This window comes from Symphodus melops (assembly GCF_947650265.1).
Source record: "Symphodus melops genome assembly, chromosome: 2".
NCBI lineage: Eukaryota > Metazoa > Chordata > Actinopteri > Labriformes > Labridae > Symphodus > Symphodus melops.
In genome coordinates, this window is record NC_136692.1 from 1,585,779 (window position 1) to 1,606,766 (window position 20,988).

General features: G+C 42.7%; 2 protein-coding genes across 2 annotated transcripts in view; one reads left to right on the top strand and one right to left on the bottom strand.

Annotated features, from left to right (window-relative positions):
- LOC306819975 (vascular cell adhesion protein 1-like) overlaps nt 1-20,988 on the top strand; it is a gene marked incomplete at its 3' end in the record, with an annotated part of 42,603 nt that overhangs the window by 17,585 nt on the left and 4,030 nt on the right. The gene's annotated exons all lie outside the window — the stretch shown is intronic.
- Nucleotides 4,108-11,185, bottom strand: LOC306819937 (B-cell receptor CD22-like; the record flags this gene model as incomplete). Its single annotated transcript, XM_079337564.1, has 9 exons — nt 11,112-11,185; nt 9,435-9,788; nt 9,105-9,311; nt 8,248-8,592; nt 8,087-8,146; nt 7,127-7,387; nt 5,023-5,283; nt 4,568-4,828; nt 4,108-4,376 (listed from the first exon to the last, which is right to left on the bottom strand). Exons 1-9 carry the CDS (start codon nt 11,179-11,181, stop codon nt 4,108-4,110), a joined length of 2,088 nt encoding a protein of 695 aa, XP_079193690.1. The 5' UTR covers nt 11,182-11,185.

Sequence of the window (20,988 nt, forward strand, 5' to 3'; positions counted from 1 at the left end):
CTAACATCGACTCACCTACTACATCCCTCAGCACAGCGTGTCCATCATGGGGAGAGGTTCAACAGGTAGTAAGGCATGCAAGATCATCTTCTGCTCCAGGTCCTAGCAGTATACCATACAAAGTATACATGAAATGCCCTAAGCTCCTCTGAAGGCTGTGGAAGCTTATGCGGGTAATTTGGTCTAAGGGATCCATTCCAACAAGCTGGAGAAGGGCAGAAGGGTGCTTTGTGCCCAAAGAACGGGGATCCACACAGATCAGCCAGTTCCGAACTATCTCCCTACTTAGTGTGGAAGGGAAGATGTTCTTTTCAGTGCTGGCCAGGAGAATGAGCGCTTACGTGACCCAGAATGGATATGGTAATACCTCTATCCAGAAGGGCGGTGTCGAAGGGTTCTCAGGGTGCTTGGAGCATACAGGGGTCCTCAGCCAACTTATCCAAGAAGCAAAGGGGAAGAAAGGCAGCCTAACAGTTGTCTGGCTTGACTTTGCAAATGCATATGGATCTATTCCACATAACTGGATCCAAGCTGCTTTGGACTACTACCACATCCCACCTAACATCCAGGGCATGATCACCAGTTACCTGAGTGACATCAAGCTGCGATTCCAGTCCGCAAAGTTCACAACAAAGTGGCAGTCAGTGGAGAAGGGGATTGTGACAGGGTGCACAATCTCTCCCATTTTGTTCATCATGGGGATGAACCTGATCATATCCGCAGCGAGTACAAGATCAAGAGGGGTGAAGATTGCTGCAGGATGTCAACAGCCAGCAATCAGGACATTCATGGATGACCTCACTGTGATAACACCAACTCACATGCAGGCAAGATGGGTCTTGGAAGAATTGTATCGCATGGCCACCTGGGCAAAAATGGCTTTCAAGCCCATGAAAACAAGGAGCATGGTGATCCAAAAGGGCAAAGTAACTGGAAGGTGTGAGCTACGAGTTCAAGGGGAAGTGATCCCAAACATCCAGAACCCAATTAAATGCCTTGGGCAGTGGTATGATGACTCCCTGTCAGACAAAAACAGCATCTCCAACACAGGGAAACTTGTCGAAGAATGGCTGACGAAGATTGACAAGTCTGGCCTGCCTGGGAAACACAAGTGCTAGATTTACCAACATGGCCTGGTCCCAAGACTCATGTGGCATCTCACCATATATGAGGTACGCCTATCAACTGTTGAAGAAATGGAGAGGAAGCTCCACAAGCACATTCGAAGATGGTTGGGAGTACCCCCAAGTTATACATCCTTGGAGCTCTACGTAAGATCAGGCCAGCTCCAGCTTCCAATGTCATCAGTGGTTGAGGAGTTCAAAGTCGCCAAGTGCAGACTGTCATTGACATATAGAGACTCTCAGGATCAACTCACCAGGGAAGCAGGAGTCAGGACAAGATCTGGCCGTAAGTGGGCCGCCAGCACGGCGATCAACCAGGCAGAAAGTTTGCTCAGGACCAAAGACATCATCGGTAACCCTTGCACTGGAAGACAAGGTCTAGGAACCACACACTTCCAGCAGTGGTCAAAGTCAACCCCTAGGGAAAGGAGATCCTTGATCCAGGATGAAGTCCGAAACCTTGAAGAAGAAGGGAGAAGAGCAAAATCCATCGAACTCGCAACTCAGGGTGCCTGGACAAGGTGGAACCTCCCCAAGAGAACCATCACATGGAGTGACATGTGGCGGCTGGAGCCCTTCCGGATATCCTTTCTACTCCGAGCAGTGTACGATACCTTTCCGACCCCAGTCAATTTGCACAGGTGGGGGATGAGGGAGGACCAGTTGTGCAGGATGTGTGGTGGAAAAAGAACAATGGCACACATCCTGTCAGGGTGCAAGACAGCACTGACACAGGGGAGATACAGGTGGCGTCACAATAGGGTGCTATCAGTGCTCGCAGACATCCTGGAGCAAGAGAGGAGGAAGAAGCAACCAGCCAAAGCAAGACCGCTCTTCAGCACCATCGCTTTTGTGAAAGAGGGCCATAGAACGGCTTCCCACAACCAAGCCAGGCAGAATCTCCTGCAGTCAGCCCAGAGATGGGAAATGGTGGTTGACCTAGGGAGGAAACTCCACTTCCCAGAAGCAGTCCTGTCCACCACCCAAAGACCTGACACCATCATTTGGTCTCCAGAGGGGAAGAAGATCATCATGGTGGAGTTGACAGTGCCGTGGGAGGAGGGCTGTGAGGAAGCTGCAGAGAGGAAAAAAGCCAAATACCAGCAACTTGCCCAAGACTGCCGGGATAAGGGGTGGACAACATGGCTGTTGACGGTGGAAATTGGATGTCGAGGATTCCCAGCTCAATCTGCGCTGAGAGGCCACTTGAGGAAAGCAGCTGTTCGTAGACTGGGGGAAGCAGCAGAGAGAGCCTCGTGTTGGCTCTGGCACAAAACAGAGGACACAAGCTGGAAGCCTGGAGGAGAGGGGCAGTGACCTGGCCAGTCACTGCTGACCCGCCAACTGGAGGGTGTTGTGGAAAAGGGTCGAAACACCCAGTGAAGGTTGGGGACCACCTGAAGACCTCTCTTCAAGGCCAAGGCTTCACCCATAAGGAATGGGTGCATGTTTGCATAATAGATGTGTTATACAAATAAACAGTGATTATAACATTTGAAAAATCAGTCAATAACAGAGTCAGAAGGACACGTTTTGAAAGCTTTTATTGTAATTGTATAATATAAAACCAAACAGAGAAATACTCTGAGGGTGCCATATTCAGTCACCCCCAGTTATACTCCAGTATTAAAAAAGCTTGTGTAATTAAAGCAATGATATATAAATCAGTAAGTCACATATGATTTAATAATTAAGAATGTTTAACACCTTCAAGTTGCAAAATAAAAGAAAACCATCTCTTAAACTCTCTGCTCCGTGCTGCTGTTAACTCCCTGCTGCTGAAGGTCAATGTTTCCACTTCCCCCTCATCCTCCACAGCCTCTCTCTCCACTGTGAGTCCTGCCTCTGCTTCAACTGCATCTGGAATCACATCAGACTAAAGTTATAGTTGTGACTGTGACTGTGAAGTGGGCCTGTTTGATTCAGTGCAGGAGGCGCTAACCTGACTGGACTTCACAGCATGTGTTCCTGCTCCTCTCTGTCTTCTGTCTGTGCTGCAAGGATGGCTGACACGTTCTCATACACAACATCCAACTGATGGAGGACGATGAGATTTGATCACAAACATATTTCATCAGGTCTCACTCTCTCTCTCTCTCTCTCTCTCTCTCTCTCTCACCTCGATCGTCTCTGCAGGCTCATTTGGTTCAGTGGTCGAGCTCAGAGTTTTCTTCTTTCTGGATTAAGTCAGAAAACAACAAATCCCAGAATGAACATGAAGCAAGTCATTAAGAAAGTAGAATGACTTTGAGATGACAGATGAATCTTTATGGTTTTTACCTCGTCCACAGAGTCAGGAGAAGCAGAGAAATCAACATCAAGAGCAGCAGAGTCCACCTGGTGATATTCATTATGAGTGTCGAGTTCCCTGAGAATTAAAGAAAGATATGTGAGAGTCTTTACTTAACGACTAGATTTTTATGGTTCTACTGAATAAAATGTGTGTGTGTGTGTGTGTGTGTGTGTGTGTGTGTGTGTGTGTGTGTGTGTGTGTGTGTGTGTGTGTGTGTGTGTGTGCAGATGAATGTAAATAACTCACCTGCCAAAACAAGCAGATGTACGGTGTAGTTATGACGTCCTATTGTGTTCTCGGCGATACAAACATAATTCCCACTGTGTTGAAGTCTTGTTTCATTGATGGTAAAATTCTGTCCTGAAGCTGTTGGTGAGTGTTCATCCTCCTTGTACCAGGTGTAATTAGCTGCTGGGTTAGCATCAGAGCTACAGGTCAGAGTCACTGACCTGCCCTCCACTATCTCAGCAGAGGGACTCACTGACACAGAGGGAAGCTTTGGAGAATCTGATGATTCATAAAAATAAGCAAAAAGAAAGATTAACAAAATCAATAATGATAAGAAATATCAGAGAAATATTTACACTTGTAGTTTAATGATTAACTTATTTTAAGTCTATTTGAGGAACATGAGAGGTGAAGTACTCTGTCATGGAAATCATCTTTATGTTGTTTTTAAAAGTTGTTGTTTCACTCACATTTCACATCAATAGAGATCCATGTCGAGGTCTTCTCTCCCAGCTTGTTCTTCGCTTTACAGGAAAACTCTCCAGAGTCAGAGGACTTGATGGAGCTGAAGACGAGCTGAGCTCCTCTACTGAGAGGATGATTGTTGTTCTTCTTGAACCAGGTGTATTTAGCTGCTGGGTTAGCATCAGAGCTACAGGTCAGAGTCACTGACCTGCCCTCCACTATCTCAGCAGAGGGACTCACTGACACAGAGGGAAGCTTTGGAGAATCTGATGATTCATAAAAATAAGCAAAAAGAAAGATTAACAAAATCAATAATGATAAGAAATATCAGAGAAATATTTACACTTGTAGTTTAATGATTAACTTATTTTAAGTCTATTTGAGGAACATGAGAGGTGAAGTACTCTGTCATGGAAATCATCTTTATGTTGTTTTTAAAAGTTGTTGTTTCACTCACATTTCACATCAATAGAGATCCATGTCGAGGTCTTCTCTCCCAGCTTGTTCTTCGCTTTACAGGAAAACTCTCCAGAGTCAGAGGACTTGATGGAGCTGAAGACGAGCTGAGCTCCTCTACTGAGAGGATGATTGTTGTTCTTCTTGAACCAGGTGTATTTAGCTGCTGGGTTAGCATCAGAGCTACAGGTCAGAGTCACTGACCTGCCCTCCACTATCTCAGCAGAGGGGCTCACTGACACAGAGGGAAGCTTTGGAGCATCTGATGATTCATAAAAATAAGCAAAAAGAAAGATTAACAAAATCAATAATGATAAGAAATATCAGAGAAATATTTACACTTGTAGATTAATGATTAACTTATTTTAAGTCTTCTATTTGAGGAACATGAGAGGTGAAATACTCTGTCATAGAAATCATCTTTATGTTGCTTTTAAAAGTTGTTGTTTCACTCACATTTCACATCAATAGAGATCCATGTCGAGGTCTTCTCTCCCAGCTTGTTCTCAGCTTTACAGGAAAACTCTCCAGAGTCAGAGGACTTGATGGACCTGAAGACGAGCTGAGCTCTTCTACTGAGAGGATGATTGTTGTTCTTCTTGAACCAGGTGTATTTAGCTGCTGGGTTAGCATCAGAGCTACAGGTCAGAGTCACTGACCTGCCCTCCACTATCTCAGCAGAGGGACTCACTGACACAGAGGGAAGCTTTGGAGCATCTGGAGGAGAAAACATCAGTTTTAAAGCCTCATCAACATTCACATGTTTGAACTGTCAAGATGAAACAACTGAAATAAAATTAGAGACACATCAAATGAACAGAAAAGAGGACAAGAAGGAGCCAGCTTGAATATATAGAAACTGAATAAGTCCTTTAAGTGACTCTGTTCCAGCAGCTACAGTCACAGTCTCCCTCTGCTGCCCCCTTGTGGCCCCTCTATAGACCAGCTGCCTCTGGTTGTTAGTTCAGCATGGATAAATGTGTCTCTGGCTGCTGTCCGTGCTGCTGATCACAGGCTGCTTTGAATGACATGACATGGGGTTTTTCTGCATGGTGACATAAATCATCTGTATTGGTTGTGTGTGCGTGTGCGTGTGTGTGTGTGTGTGTGTGTGTGTGTGTGTGTGTGTGTCCGTGCAGGTTGGTGCAAACGAGCATGCTCATCTGTTTGGTTTTAAAGGAGGACCCCAAGAATACATATTTGTACCAGGCCCCAGAACAAGTATGTTACACTGCTTTATTCTCCTCTCTTCCCTTTAGGAGGTTTTGGTGAATGAGGTCGAATGGAATCAGGCTGATTTAGTCTCTGACGCTCACTCACATCACGTGCTGTGGGGACATGTTGTAGCGGTTTTAAGGGGTCTTTTTTGTTGGGGTGCCAGCCGGTATCTCAACCGACAACAAACAAGTTTGTTCTATATAAATATTTTTTTTAACCACCACAAAGTTATCCTCTAATTTCGTAGAACTAGACATAACTCTATATTAGCAAAATCAACAATACACACAAACACAAGAATTTCACACAAAGACATGAGATGGCGAATAAACAGAAATGTATTAAAGGAACAATGTCTCAAGTCCAGCAAAAATAACTCAGTCAGTGTCTTTTCACAGTTTCTTCAAAATGTTAGTTCAACAAAAAAAAACAAGAGCGGGCTCTCTTGTGAGTGAGTCAATCTTTGACTGCACCTTCCCTAATAACAACAAAAAAAAACCCGAGTGAGCTCTCGCTCTTCTTAACCCACATACGATCTTCGGCGTGACGGCCAGCGAATCAAAATAAAGAAACAGAAAGGACTCCGACAGGTCGAAGTTACCTCCAGAAACCAAGGATCTGTCCCGCCTCAGCGACTCTCCCTTCCCTTAGTTCCAGCCAGAAAGGAGGCACGATTGCAGAACCAGGAGCATGAACCCGAAACTCTGGGAATGACTTTACACGAACTTTTTTCTCTCAGGCTGAGGCAGCCGCGGACTACAACACCGGTAACCGGGATTTACGGACGCCCCATCTTGGTGTGTACGTCTCACTTTTATTACTAGGAGCTAATTGGCCATAGAGGAACGCGTCACAGGGGTGGAGCCGATGGGAAAAGGTATTTTCTCCTGGCGGATCGCCACAATGTTGGTACAGATTATCTCACACTGCTAACCTCAATAATGTTCTTAACTGACTCTCTGCTCTGCTTTTAACAGAACCATTTATGTTCTTGAGGGAAAATAACTGTCCTATTAAGACAGTGTGGGACAAGTGGGTCGAACAACTTCCACTACTCTACAATCCATTCTCTACAACATCTCACACTGCTAACCTCTATAATGTTCTTATCTAACGCTCTGCTCCAGCTATATTCAACATATAAATGAATTCACATCATTGAATATGTGCAAACAGTGACGAGATGTCTCTGCTAATCATCAGTTGTAGGAGCTCAGTGAGCTTTAGCTGCAGACTGAGAGTGTGGAGTAGACAGAGCTCGAGGAAGCAGATCAGCACATTAAACCTACACATGAGAAATCAGATCAATGTTTGCTTTTCAAATCAAATGTTTTTCACTCACATTTCACTGAAACATCGGCCCATCCAGATGAACTGTACCCCAGATCATTCTTAGCTGTACAGTAATACCTTCCAGAGTCAGAGGACTGAACTGAACTGAAGACCAGCTCTGATGCTTTACTGGGATGTTTAACATTGTACTGGTTGTACCAGGTGTATTCAGGTGGAGGGAAACCATCACAGCTACAGGTCAGAGTCACTCTACTGTTCTCTGTGATTTCAGCAGCAGGACTCACAGTCACTGAACAAACTGTTGGAGCATCTGGAGGAGAGAAGAATACAAATATAACTGAAATGACCAATGTGGAGAATTAAGAGACATAAAGAGCTGACGCTGCAGATTTCAACCAGTTGATCACCCCTCCCTCGATGACATCACAAAGTGTCCACCCAGCTTCAGTATACTGAAGGTCACTCTGAAGCTGCCGTTTGTTTTGTCTCTTCTGGTTCATGATAGAAACATGTGAAGCTGCAGTGTGAACTTTGTGAAGTGTAAACATTAAAAAAACTGTTTCTTTGAAATCATTAACAAACAAACTCTTAAAGTGATGAAACAAAAGTTAAAAAGTCCTGATTAAATCTCCCACACTGGTCCTTTAACTTGAATCTGTCAAAGAGTCTGTAGTAGTGTCTATCTCAGCAGAGGGACTCACTGACACAGAGGGAAGCTTTGGAGCATCTGGAGGAGAAATTTACAAACTTTTCATTTCATTGGAAATCAATGTATGGTCAAACTTTAAAAGGTTAAAATGAGGAAGAGTTAACAGGTTGTAAAAAAATAAAGTCAAACACTGTGGAGTAAACTTACACACTTCAGGAGAGCGGTAATCCTCTCGTCCTTTAACAGAGCAGGAATACTTGTTATTATTATTAGAAACAGAGACTCTAATAGAAGACGCCTCTTGAGTCATTGTTTGTCCGTTTCTGTACCAGACATATGAAGGATTATCAGCCACTTTACAGCTGCTGTAACACTTCAGCTCTGCCTGGTTCCCGACTCTCTTCATTTGAACCTGAAGGTCTGAACATGTGAAGAAAGTTAGAGCATTAAAATACACAAAAAGACTCACAGTAGTTTGAACTCTGATGATGTGAGGAAAATACTTGAAATGAGAATGTTACCTGTGACGGACAAAGTGACTCCTTCACCAGTAAATCTTCCTCCTGGTTGGTTTGTTGTGAACCTGAACTTGTAAACAGTCGAGTCGCTCTCTCTCAGGTCTGTGATTCTCAGAGTGCAGACGCCCTCATTAAAAAGATACTGAACACGACCTGAGTAGTCTGGGTCTGAGCTCATATCTTCAGGTCCATCATTGCTCTCTTTAGTGAACCAGAATCTTCTTTGAACTACAGTAGTTTGTTGTCTTATTGTGGATGGGTATGTGTAGGTGCAGGGTATCTCCACTGTTGATCCTTTGACGGCACAGATCTGAGCAGAAGAGTGAGTCACTCTCCAGCCCCGAATCACTGCAACACACAGAAATCAGGAAGTGAGTAAAGAAGATTCCATAACCTGCTGTGCAGCTCTCTGTTAGTTAAACTTATTTAGTTCTTTATCATTGGACAGTGAGGATTGTGTGTCCATCTAGTGTGAAGTCCAAATAAAGATCACAACTCTATCTCACATGAATTTTCACCGATGCTTCACTGTGACGACACTAACTGACCAGCAAGCTGTTAGTGGTCGTTGAAGGTAAATCAAAATGTCTGATTTAACAGGGGAATCAGAGTCAGAAGAGACAGAATGGGATGCCGGTGGCCTAGCGGTTAGAGCATATAAGCACCATACACAAAGGCTCAAGTCCTTGAGGACGGACAGCCAAGCTTCAAGTCCAAGCTGTGGCTCCTTTTCTACATGTCATTACCCACTCACTCTCAGGTTTCTGACTCTATAAACGATCTTGTCTTATCTCAGCACTAAACATTTAATATAAACCGGTGAAGTAAATGTTTAATATTTGAAAGAATGACAAACTTACAGACTTCAGGAGAGCGGTAACCTTCAAATCCCGGAAGAGAGCAGGAATACTTATGATCAAAAACAGAAACGTGAAGAGAAGACGTCTCTTCAGTCAGTTTGTGTTCGTTTCTGTACCAGACATATGAAGGATTATCAGCCTCTTTACAGCTGCTGTAACACTTCAGCTCTGCCTCTGTTGAGACTCTCTCCACCTGAACCTGAAGGTCTGAACAGGTGAAGAACCAGGACAATATTTCAAACTTTACTACTAAATAACTCATATACAGACATAAACAGTATGTATTATATAAATATTTAGAACAAATCACAGATACTCTAATACAGTTACCTGTGACGGACAAAGTGACTCCTTTACCAGTAAATCTTCCTCCTGGTTGGTTTGTTGTGAACCTGAACTTGTAAACAGTCGAGTCGCTCTCTCTCAGGTCTGTGATTCTCAGAGTGCAGACGCCCTCATTAAAAAGATACTGAACACGACCTGAGTAGTCTGGGTCTGAGCTCATATCTTCAGGTCCATCATTGCTCTCTTTAGTGAACCAGAATCTTCTTTGAACTACAGTAGTTTGTTGTCTTATTGTTGATGGGTATGTGTAGGTGCAGGGTATCTCCACTGTTGACCCTTTGACGGCACAGATCTGAGCAGAAGAGTGAGTCACTCCCCAGGTCTCCTCTCCCCTCACCACTGAAACACAGATCAGGAAACACAATCCGGTCAAACATGAACCACAGAACAGGCGGTTTAAAAAACACACAACAGAGACTCTTCCTGCTGAGTGAACTCAGGAACTTTGAAGTCAGCCAGTGCACCTCAAACAGCGTTTAGCAAGAAGTGTTAGAAAGGGAATTCATGTGTACTTTGTCCTCTCCACTGTCACTTTGATAAATGTTGCTTCGTGCTCATGCTGGATTGATGTTGGGTCTCTGTAGATAATGAGTGAGGTCTTTTACCTGTTTTTTGTAAAGTGTCCTGAACACTTGTCTTTAACACTGTTCGAGCAGAACTATTGGCTGTGACGCTGAGCATTATGGGAGTTAAGCACACCGTCGTGAGGTGGACACATCACTTCCTTTCTGAAAGGAAACAACTTGTTACCATCCTCTAAGGTACCAAAAGGATGCATCCTCTCCCCTCTGATGTTCACTTTGTCTATATGACAGTACAAGTCATCAGGATAACTGTGAATAAATTAAACCTGCAGATGATGCAAAGCTGAGGTGGATCACATTTAGGACTGGTGCTCTGATAACTCACTGATTTAAATACACAAAGAACATAATTACTGATTTTAGAAGGAATGTATCTCTCCTGTAAAGATGAACAACACTAAGACATTTGTTGTTTTAAAATGTTTCTTTGTAAAGACAAAGTGTTTGCATACAGACGAGGAACTGATTGTAGGTAAGTGAATGTAAATGCAGTGTTGTGGGCGTATCTGAAGTGTTGTTGTCTTTGTTTCCTGTCTGTTTAACTTGTGGTCAGGTTAGAAGAGAACTGAAGATTACGTGTGAGCCTGAATTCACAGGACTGTTACCTGTTCACCAAAAATAGAACAGAAACATCATACATACATGATGTCACTACGAAGTTGATGCATCTGCAAATTCTGCTTCCTTTTTTCTGAAGGTGTTATTTTGTTCTCTCATAAAGACTCTGAGAGCTGAAAGTTACTGAATGCTGCAGCTCTAATCTCTCAGAACTTTTCTTACTGTGAAATATTCCAAACATCTTCACTGTTTGTGAAAAATGATAAAATGATGCGGACAGATGCTGAATGTGTGAAAACATTAAAAACACATCCTGAGAGTTAGAAAGGTGGAGAGACAAAACAATCTAATTATAGAAAGAGACAGAAGCAAACTTTCACAGTTTGCATCATATCTAACACTCACTCTAAAAAACATGAACATTAAAGTCATCTTTTCTTTTTTAATCATTTTGAAAACTATTGAAGCCTTATATAAAAAAAGGTTCAGTGATGAAAGTTTGAATGAGGATATACAGTACCTGACACAGAGAGAAGGAAGACAACCAATCCACTCACTGCTGCTTTCAAACTCATAGCTGCTCCTCTCATCCCTGTGTGATTTCAGAGAAAATTAAACACATCAACACAAGGTCTGTACATGTTTCAATAAATATCAGTCATATCACTGAATACTTACAACAGGGAGGAGATGTCGTCTCTACAGCAAATGTTCCTCTGTGGTCATCCGGCAGCACGAGTCGAGCTGTTAAAGTTTGTCTTCCTTCCTCTTCACATCATTGATATGCAGGAAGTTACAGACTGACATCCAGTAATGATGTTATTTTTAAAAGGAATCTATGATACAATAGTGTTGGCTTATTAAGGATAATAATATCAAGAATCTTTCATGAAACTTCATGTAATTACAAGATCATTGCAGGATTATAACAAAACCAGATAGAAGTTGAGATAAAACTTGAGAATGCAGCCAACGAAACATTTTTATTTAGAAGCTGCAGCAGAGGAGAGGTTACTCATTGTGTCTGTGGTGCAAACAGGCGGAGTTTAAGAGACGAACCACCACTCTGACAAAAAGAAAAAGATGCTTGTGTGTATGTAAATGTACTCTTGCAGGATCTCAGAAGGATTTTATTTTATAAACTTTATTAATCACCGATGTTCAAATTGTGGTTAACACTGTTTTTGTAAAGACATGCTTCTCACATCTCAAGGCATGCACAGGCACAGGCAGGACCTGTGAACACGCATTAAAGAAGAGATATCAGAGTGCAGTGGCTACACCCACTGGAAGGGTGGTCGGGTGGTCTCTTTGACTTTTTCATAGCACGAGGCAATTCAATACCTTCAAGTGCTATGTCACTATTGTGTTTCCCAGGCTCAAGACGTAGGCGGTTCACCCAAGCCATCTGTGTGAACTTCTTGCCCTCTTGCATGCTATGTTGATGAGTTTTACACTCAATCGACTCCATTAATTTTTCTTCACATGTACAGAGGGTGAATTTGTTCAGACTGTCGACCTGTAAAGGGAGATGGATAGAACTACCAACTCCAACCTGACGGGTAGATCGTCTGATCCACAGGGAGCCTTGGCCCCTGTCTGATGTCTGTCTTCTACATATATTCTGTCTTTGTTGGGGGTGATCTTGGCTAGAGGGGTTGACTTCATCACCTACCTCCTTTAAGTCCTCCTCACAAATGCTAATTGAATATTTCTTTTGGTTGGCAATCTCCTCTAAGGAGAGGTGTGTCGTCAGACCAGCATAAATTCCTTGCAGAGCTGTGTGGTCTGATCCAAAAGGCTACTGGCCCACATAGGGTCTTGGTACCTATTTAAAGTGGTACAACAGAATCCTAGTAGACAACAGACATCATAACTTCATATCTGCTTGCTTAAACAAAAAAAAAATCTCCCAACGACAAGATGAATTTTCATCGCAAGAATCCCTATATGGATTTAAGGTTTCAATTACTGTGTATAAACCAGTAGTGCCCAACCAGTCGATCGCTGTCTACTGGTTGACCGCAAACTGAGTCCAAGTCGACCGCGAGTCAACGTAAATATTGCGCAATCACAGCTGGTGCGACATCGTGAGGAGTGTCCGAGGAGGAACTGAGCGCTCAGCCGCGCATCTCCCGTGTAATGACGTGGACTTCTTCGCGCCGACTGCGTTGCGATGATTTGCTACAGAGCGAGATATGTATGACAGGAAGTTGACAGCTGTCAACAGTAAATAGCGATCAGAGTGATTCCCAAACTTAACATGACTGAAGTGAAACAAGCCAAAACTTACCATTTTCACCCTGAATGGGAGGAAGATTATTTTTTCATTTATTTCCATTCTAAGCTCGTTTGTTTGATCTGCAATGCAACCGTGCCATTGCCAAAGAAAGGAAATCTGGAGCGGCATTTCAAAACGGTCCACGGGAGCTACGAGTGGGATTACCCTTCAAAAACCCTTTAACACTCTACAAAAGTGCGGGATATGAAAGCACAGCATGTAGCTCAGCAGTCAATCTTCACCAAACCAAAGACCCAGGGTAAGGCTGCAACTATTGCTTCGTATCACGTCAGTCACGTCCTTGCTAAACACAAGAAGCTTTTCAAAGATGGTGATATTTTAAGGCAGCTTGTCTGGAGGCAGCGGATAGCCTTTTTGATTACTTTAAAAATAAAACAGAGATTGTGAAGGCCATTAAAGAAGTACAACTCTCCTGCAACAATACCACAAGGCGATGTCAGGGAATGGCTGTGGATGTGGACGAGCAACTGGCGAAGGGTATCGACGCGTAAGTGCTTTTCCCTCCAATTTGACGAGACGACTCATAAGGTGGATGTGGCACAATTGGGTGTTTTCATCAGGAGGGTTTTGGAAGACATGAGCGCCAAAGAAGAGCTTCTCACCATTTTGCCATTAAAAGGACACACCAGAGGTGAGGATAAATTGCAGCTCTTCAAGCTGATCTCCATCACAAAAAACATTAAGAAATAGTTAAATACAAAATATGAAACTTCACAACAACAATAAAAGGTCAATACTTCTTAGCTAGTAATACATGTTTCATGTTGGCTCTCTTATAACTGAGTCTAGTTAATGTAAAACTCAATGAATCCTCTAAGATAATTCATAATCACTTGACTAACAGATAATCATAGGTAGAGTCTACGGTGACCTTGAGTGTCCTTTTAGGCAACCTTCAATAAAAGTTAAAAAGTTGGCGTTAAAGTGGGCAATATCTAGAACATGTAGGAATGTACTTAGCTCAGTAAGACTCAAGAGTCTCCAGAGTGGATCGTCCAGTCCAGCAGACAGCAGCTTCACTCCTGTTTCTCCGGCTCGATTGTCGCTCGGGTCAATCTCTTTCAGTTTGGAGTATCTCAGGGCTGCGGCCTGAGAACAACACAGTTGTGATCTTACAGCCCAGACACACATACAAGGCCATTCAGTGCAGTCTTCATTGTTGGACGATATTTGGGTTGTGATGCCTCTCACAAGGATTAAATGACACGTTGCCTGTTAAAAACATTACTGATGAATACTATTTGTAACCCAAGATCCTGTTTGTGGATACTGAGCACAGATACATAAATGTATAGCTTCAATCAAACCTCTATAAATGCCAATGAGAGGAATAGCAGTTTGGACCGGTGCATCAGAAGTTAGATTCGCCCAGGAGAAAATGCATACCGGACAGACACCGAGGAACAAAACACAGACACTGAATCATTTGGAAGGAAAAAATACAATGTGGAATATTTATTCTCTTGTAAAACATTCAACAATTATGTCTTGTCACTTTCCTTTATTTTTTGTATTTTTTGGTGTCCTGTCTTGTAGAATATACCTATCTCATCAGATTCATCAGAGGACCTCTCTCTCTCCCTCTACACTCCCTACAGACATTCCAATGTTAATGACTCTGACACCAAACTGATCTCAAAGGGGGGTCGCAAGACGCAGGAGGATTGAAGAATTTCAATACACGTTTTCTAATCAGAAAACACCCCTGAAATACAACCCCGAGACAGCTAGATCTACATCCTGAGGTACCTGATTTACATGACAACCAGGTACCCATCTGGCCTCTGCTGGAATGTGCCTAATGGACTTCATGACCCCAGCTGTGGGCTGAAGAGAAAGAATACCTCCATGTTCAGTTTGCATACTAACAAATGTTTATTTGAATTTTCAGGTGGATAAACTTTCTTAGGACATTGAGACTAACACTTTCATCCAACCAGGATTCCGATACGACAATGTACCGCGAAGATCCCTGCTCTTGTTTAAAACTTGCATGGAGCACTACTGCCCCCCAGAGGTTGAAACGTAGAAGGTACTTTAAGTACTTCACATGGCTAGTTATTCTCAATAATTAGATTATCATCCAAAATTATATATCTAGATATTACTCTTTTTCCATTTTCTAAAAATCCATCGATGTGTTTGATGTTATGTGTTGTTTCATTTTTTGACTTAAACTATCAGAGTAAAGCTGGCGTTCCACATAAAGCTGGAATTCGATCATTCATGTTTGGTTTTTATTAAAAGGTTATCACAATGCATTGTTACTTCAGTATAAAGGCTTGATTAAATCTTGAGTATGGTGTAGTGCGATACATTTTAAATGATTGCTATTTTATTAATCAGTAAAAAGTGGATACAACCCCTCCGTTCAAGCGTCTACGTCATCAAGAGGGGCGTTAACAATCTGACCCCTTTTAAAGTTAGCGGCGCGCCCAATTCGCTCTCTTCTCGTTTGTTTTAGCTCTTGTTCTTCGTTCAACTCCGTTCGTCAAGACGGAATCTTTCAACTCTTAGCGCGCTACTTTTCAACTTTGATTTTATCCAACTTTTGTATTTTATTAAGTGACGTTTTTTGCTTCTTTTTATTCAATATAATCAGCCGCACAGTTGAAGTTTGGAGAAACTCCTGTTAAGGCCTGTGCCTTAATTAAATCGTTATTCATCATTTTTGGAATTATTCTTTTTTTCCACCATTGACTCTTAAACGATCTCGTTATCTGAACTAACTGAATTGGCCATTTCAGTTAGCAGGAGGTTAATGATCGTTCATCAACAGAAATATTTTTGGATAAATCTCAGAGCTCTCCGGGAGGCCGTTGGACACTCAAGACGCAACCCAATTGCACAGTAGAACCGACTCAGACCTGAATTGTCAAGGCATTTCTGGACCGCAGAATTGTACCCCCAAGGTGGATTCGTTTGATTCTACATCAAAGTAAGACGCATTCAACAACTGGTGTTACACATGCAGACGGTCGTGTCACATTGTGTCCTTTTAACTTCCCAGAGTTCAGTTTATCCTCGCATTTAATCTCAAGCTTTTTCCCCCATTCACCCACTTTTTGGTCCCGAAATCAATCAATTTTTTTCTGTGATCAATGCCACTTTAATATGTTACAACATACAACATAAGGTAACCTAGCAATGCTAAGTCCACTGCCAAAATCCCAGCTTTGACACATACCGCAGCTCACCCTCTGCCACACAGTCACATACATCAAAGCCACTAACAATCCACTCACGCCCTAATGCGCTAACTAGCGATGGCTACCTTTAGCATTTCTTTCTCTTGAACAAATTACTATGAATTCTTAAGTTTGACTCACCAAGGGTTTAGTTAAATGAAAAGGGCTCTTTGGAACACGTAGCAAGGGAATAATATCCGGGAACACAGCAAATCAAAAAACAACTTCTTTTTCAGATGAAAAACTTGCGTGCAGCTATCGTCTCTCCGTCTCGTTCCAAAAAGAACTACTCTCTGAACAAACACTCCTCAATGTCGAATTATTTCTTTAATGACAGAGATGAAGGAGCCATACAATGATACAAACAATTGCATGATAAGCGAATAGTAATAACTCTTAAATGTGACCATACAATATAACAGAGATCATCACATATTACACCATTGCACATAATATGCAACTGTTGTATTCATTTCGTTTTAAAACATTAAACATTGGACTTACATGAATTAGGCTGAACAGCACAACCAAACACCTTGCCATGAACATGAGCATAATAACCAATATGGCCATCAGTGATCATACAACATCATCTGGAGGAGAAACCATCTGTTTAAAAGCCTCATCAACATTCACATGATTGAACTGATAGATAGATAGATAGATAGATAGATAGATAGATAGATAGATAGATAGATAGATAGATAGATAGATAGATAGATAGATAGATAGATAGATAGATAGATAGATAGATAGATAGATAGATGATAGACGTTAGTTACAATACACACCCGCTGTCCCCCCTCCCCTCTCTATACCATAATCCCCAAACAAGATTTAGCAGCCCCTATGTGACTAAGAGTCAACATAATTGCAAGTTAAACCTGTGCAGTTAGCATTAGCATTAGACTTAAACTTATATAGCATAATGTACATAACCTGTGAAGGAGAGAAAAACATGTGTGCTGATTAAAAGAAACCTGTAAACAGTTAAAGAGCCTTAGAAACAAAGTGCTGACCTTCTAGAACTAGTTACATGTGCATGTACAGAGGTGTTTGAGGTAGTGCCAGAGGTGTGAGTACAGTCATTAAACAGTCAATGCAGGGATGCAGACTGGGCTATTAAAGTGCTCAGCAACATAAAGGAGCAGTGATTAGCATTAAGTGTCCAAAACAATAAGGTGAAACGAGGAGTGATTAGGGTGATTGTCATTAAAGTACCCAACTATTGAGGAGCAGATTAGCATTAAGTGTCAAAGACTATAGAGTGAAACTTGACCTAGTTAGGGTGATCATGTCAACCATTACAGATGTAGCATAACACAACAGTAGGATGAAACCAGACATGATTAGGGTGATTATCATTAAAGTGACCAGTGCTCAGTAAGGTGACTATCAAAATGTATTAAAGTGTCCAACTGGAGGCTGACTCTGAGGTCAGCAGTGCAGATGAGGAATGAGAAAAAAGTGAAAAATGAGTCCAGGGTTCACTGTGTGCTTCTTCCCTGCCGTGACAGTGAAGTGTTGTACAGTCTTATGGCCTATAGGGGGACAAAAGAGTTCTTGAGTCTGTCCGTGGAGCACGACTGTGACAGCAGTCTGTCACTGAACATGCTCCTCTGACCGGTGAAGGTGCTGTGCAGAGGGTGGTGTGTGTTGTCCATGATGGAGAGCATTTTGTCCAGAGTCCTCCTCTCTACCAATGTCACCAGTGAGTCCAGCTCTGTACCCACCACAGAGCCAGCCCTCCTCACCAGTCAGTCCAGGCGTGCTGCGTCCCTCTTCTTGCAGCTTCCTCCCCAGCACACCACTGCGTAGAAGAGGACGCTGGACACCACAGACTGGTAGAACATCTGCAGCAGCTTTTTGCAGATGTTGAAGGACCCCAGCCTTCTCAGGAAGTACAGACGACTCTGTCCCTTCCTGCAGGTAGTGTCCATGTTAGGTGACCAGTCCAGCTTGTCATCCAGCTGCAGCCCGAGATACCCGTAGGTCCTGACCACCTCCACGTCGACCCCCCCCGATGGAAACAGGTTCTAGATGTGGTTTGTTCCTTCGGAAGTCCACCACCATCTCCTTGGTCTTGGAGGTGTTTAGCTGCAGATGGTTGGCACTGCACCACGTCACAAAGTCCTCGTCAGAGGTAAGGACACAAAAAACAGAAGTTCTTTACTCAAACGTTCGTAGGTCGTACACAGGAAGGCCGTCAGTGAGGGCAGAAAAATCCAACGTGAGTAAATAACCCAACCAGTGAGACACATTAACACTAATGCTGGGTTATCTTCTGTCTCATTGCCTCTCTGCTTTGATATAAAATTAATATTCACTGTGATAATGTAACTCAGGTAACAGCTAAAAACAGACATGTGATGTAATATGACACCATATACCACATGACAGTCACAGGCGAGTAAGCAGAGGCAGAGCTACAGCTGAGGGAGGAGAGATAAGTCTGTCAGTGTGTCGACCACACAGCCGTCCAGAAAGGTCTCCGTTTGTCTTCAAACAAATTAAAGTGATTTCATCTGATCTTTGTCAACGACACAGCAGAGTCTCTGCAAACACTGGTGAGTACAGCTGATCATGTTTACACTCTGAACAACCAGGATTTACACTCAGCTCTTCATCTCACTCTCTACTCTAGCTTAATACACTGTGTGTGTGTGTGTGTGTGTGTGTGTGTGTGTGTGTGTGTGTGTGTGTGTGTGTGTGTATGTAACTGAGTTTCTCTCATTTGGATTTTGGTTCAATTCTATTTCCTACCGATTGATTTCTCAGTATCGTTGTTCTCTCATGAAATCCTGCAGCTAAACTGAATTGTATTTCCTCTGGCTGTTTCTAAGTAAAAGCCTCGACATGGAGAAACCTATGGAGCTAAAAATGTGCCAGAACAGATGAACTTCTGAATAAGTTCATCTGTTCTGGCAGATGAACTTGTCTTATCTTATCTGCTAAACTGTTTATTTTTTCGATTCTGGACTCTGAACTCACAGCACAGGGGACTTTCACAAACTTCACTTTCACAGGAATATTGTGCCACTTCACAGTCACACGGGGCCTCTTAGGGAGCTTTCCTACACTCATTGCAATAGTTGGACATGTTGAGCCCCTGCTATGGTTTACAGTTTGTTAGCTCTTGGACGCCCCCTACTGGCCAGCCTGTTGACAAACATCAGAAATCCCTGATGTCTAAAAGGAAGAAGGAAGTGGTCGCTGTTGATCATCATTAAAACGCTTCATGGCTGTGTTGACTTATCAGCAATAATGATGCATTTATTTTGTTTAATCCTTTTATCATTTAATCCATGCATCATATAATCATAAGTGCATGCATTGGTTAGGGGCCTTTGCCTCTGAGAGATCAGCTAAGATAGTTTGATCATGAGCTCCATCTAACAGTGGTTGGTAGAAAGAAAGCCCTCTTAGTTCTAGGAAAGAGTAGACGAGTGAACTACAGCAGGAGACGGGCTTCTGTTAGCTCAGATTGTTTATGTATGCATGTCCAGGACTCTCAGTAGCTGTTTGGATAAAGGCGAGCAGCGTGTACGCTCCATGACTTCTTGTGCCAGCTGAGACGCTCCTACACAGAATCCACTTCAACAAATGTTTGAGTGCTGCTGTCTTCTTCTTCTTCTTCTTCTTCCACCTGCTAACATGTTTGATCGTCCGTAAAGTCCCAGCGAGAGAGGAGAGGAGCAGCCATGAGTTTGATCCGAGCAGCCAGTCTCTTCATCGTCCTCGTCCTCCTCTCTGTGTCAGGTACTTCACATCCACACTTTCACTCACTTTGGGACTAAAAAGAGGAAGTGTGGGAGGGATTCATGCACACTGAAGCTCACCTGTGTGAAAAGTGGATCAGCTTCAGGTGACTTGATTTGGAGCTGGACTTAAATGTGGTTGCAGGGAGACTCACATAGACTAAATAATGCAGGGACAAAACATCAAACAGGAAGTGTGAATGCACGGTACACGACTAAAAGTGAAGAAGTGCATCAATGTGTCTGTTCCAATCCAACACATGATGGACAAGTTGATCTGTAAGAGGGGCGCCATATCTTCTACCATCAAACCCTGCTACTTCCTGCTTTAAGAGGGAGATCTTATCCAATCAGCTGCCTCCACTCTGACCACCCACACACAAACACACACACACACACACACACACACTCAGTAGACTGTGCTCTCTTTGTACAAATATAAACATTAAATATGAAGAATTCACTAAAAATATAAAGAAGTAATTAAAGACTAATATGTACGAGACTAAATAAGATAATAGTGCAGTGGTGAGTAGTGCAAGAGGATGAAGTAAATGCTAAACAACAACCTTCAGTTCCTCCAGTGTCCACTAGAAGTACAGGAAGTCACATACACACCCATTTAAAAAAGTCTTTATATATTTTTGAGTCTTTAAAGTGATTACAGTCTGATAGAATCATGATCAGATGATTTTTAGACGTTGAGATATGTTGAGGTTTTATTTGTTCTTCTTAAAGTTCTGAATGTTGATGGTTGTTCCTGATGTGCTCTGTGTCACAGCGGTTCAGGATCTCTGGGGCGTGACGTGCTCTCCTCATAAGATCTGTGCCAATAAAGGATCGACTGTGATGATGAACTGCACCATGATACCCCCAGAGGGAATAAACCAGGAAGTTAACACACAGGAAACATTTTGGTCTACTAACCGTCCTAAATATGATGTAGATGTGAAAGAAGACCTCCAGTATTCAGGCCGTGTGCAGAGTACCTGTGTGAGGAACAACTGTACTCTGACCATCACAGACGTGAGACTGACAGACGAGGGTGTATACTGGTTTCAGAGAAACATGAGCAGATATTCAGATAGACATTGGGTCTACCTGGAAGTCACAGGTAATATTTCAGACTTTATTCTCTGAGCTCAGTTT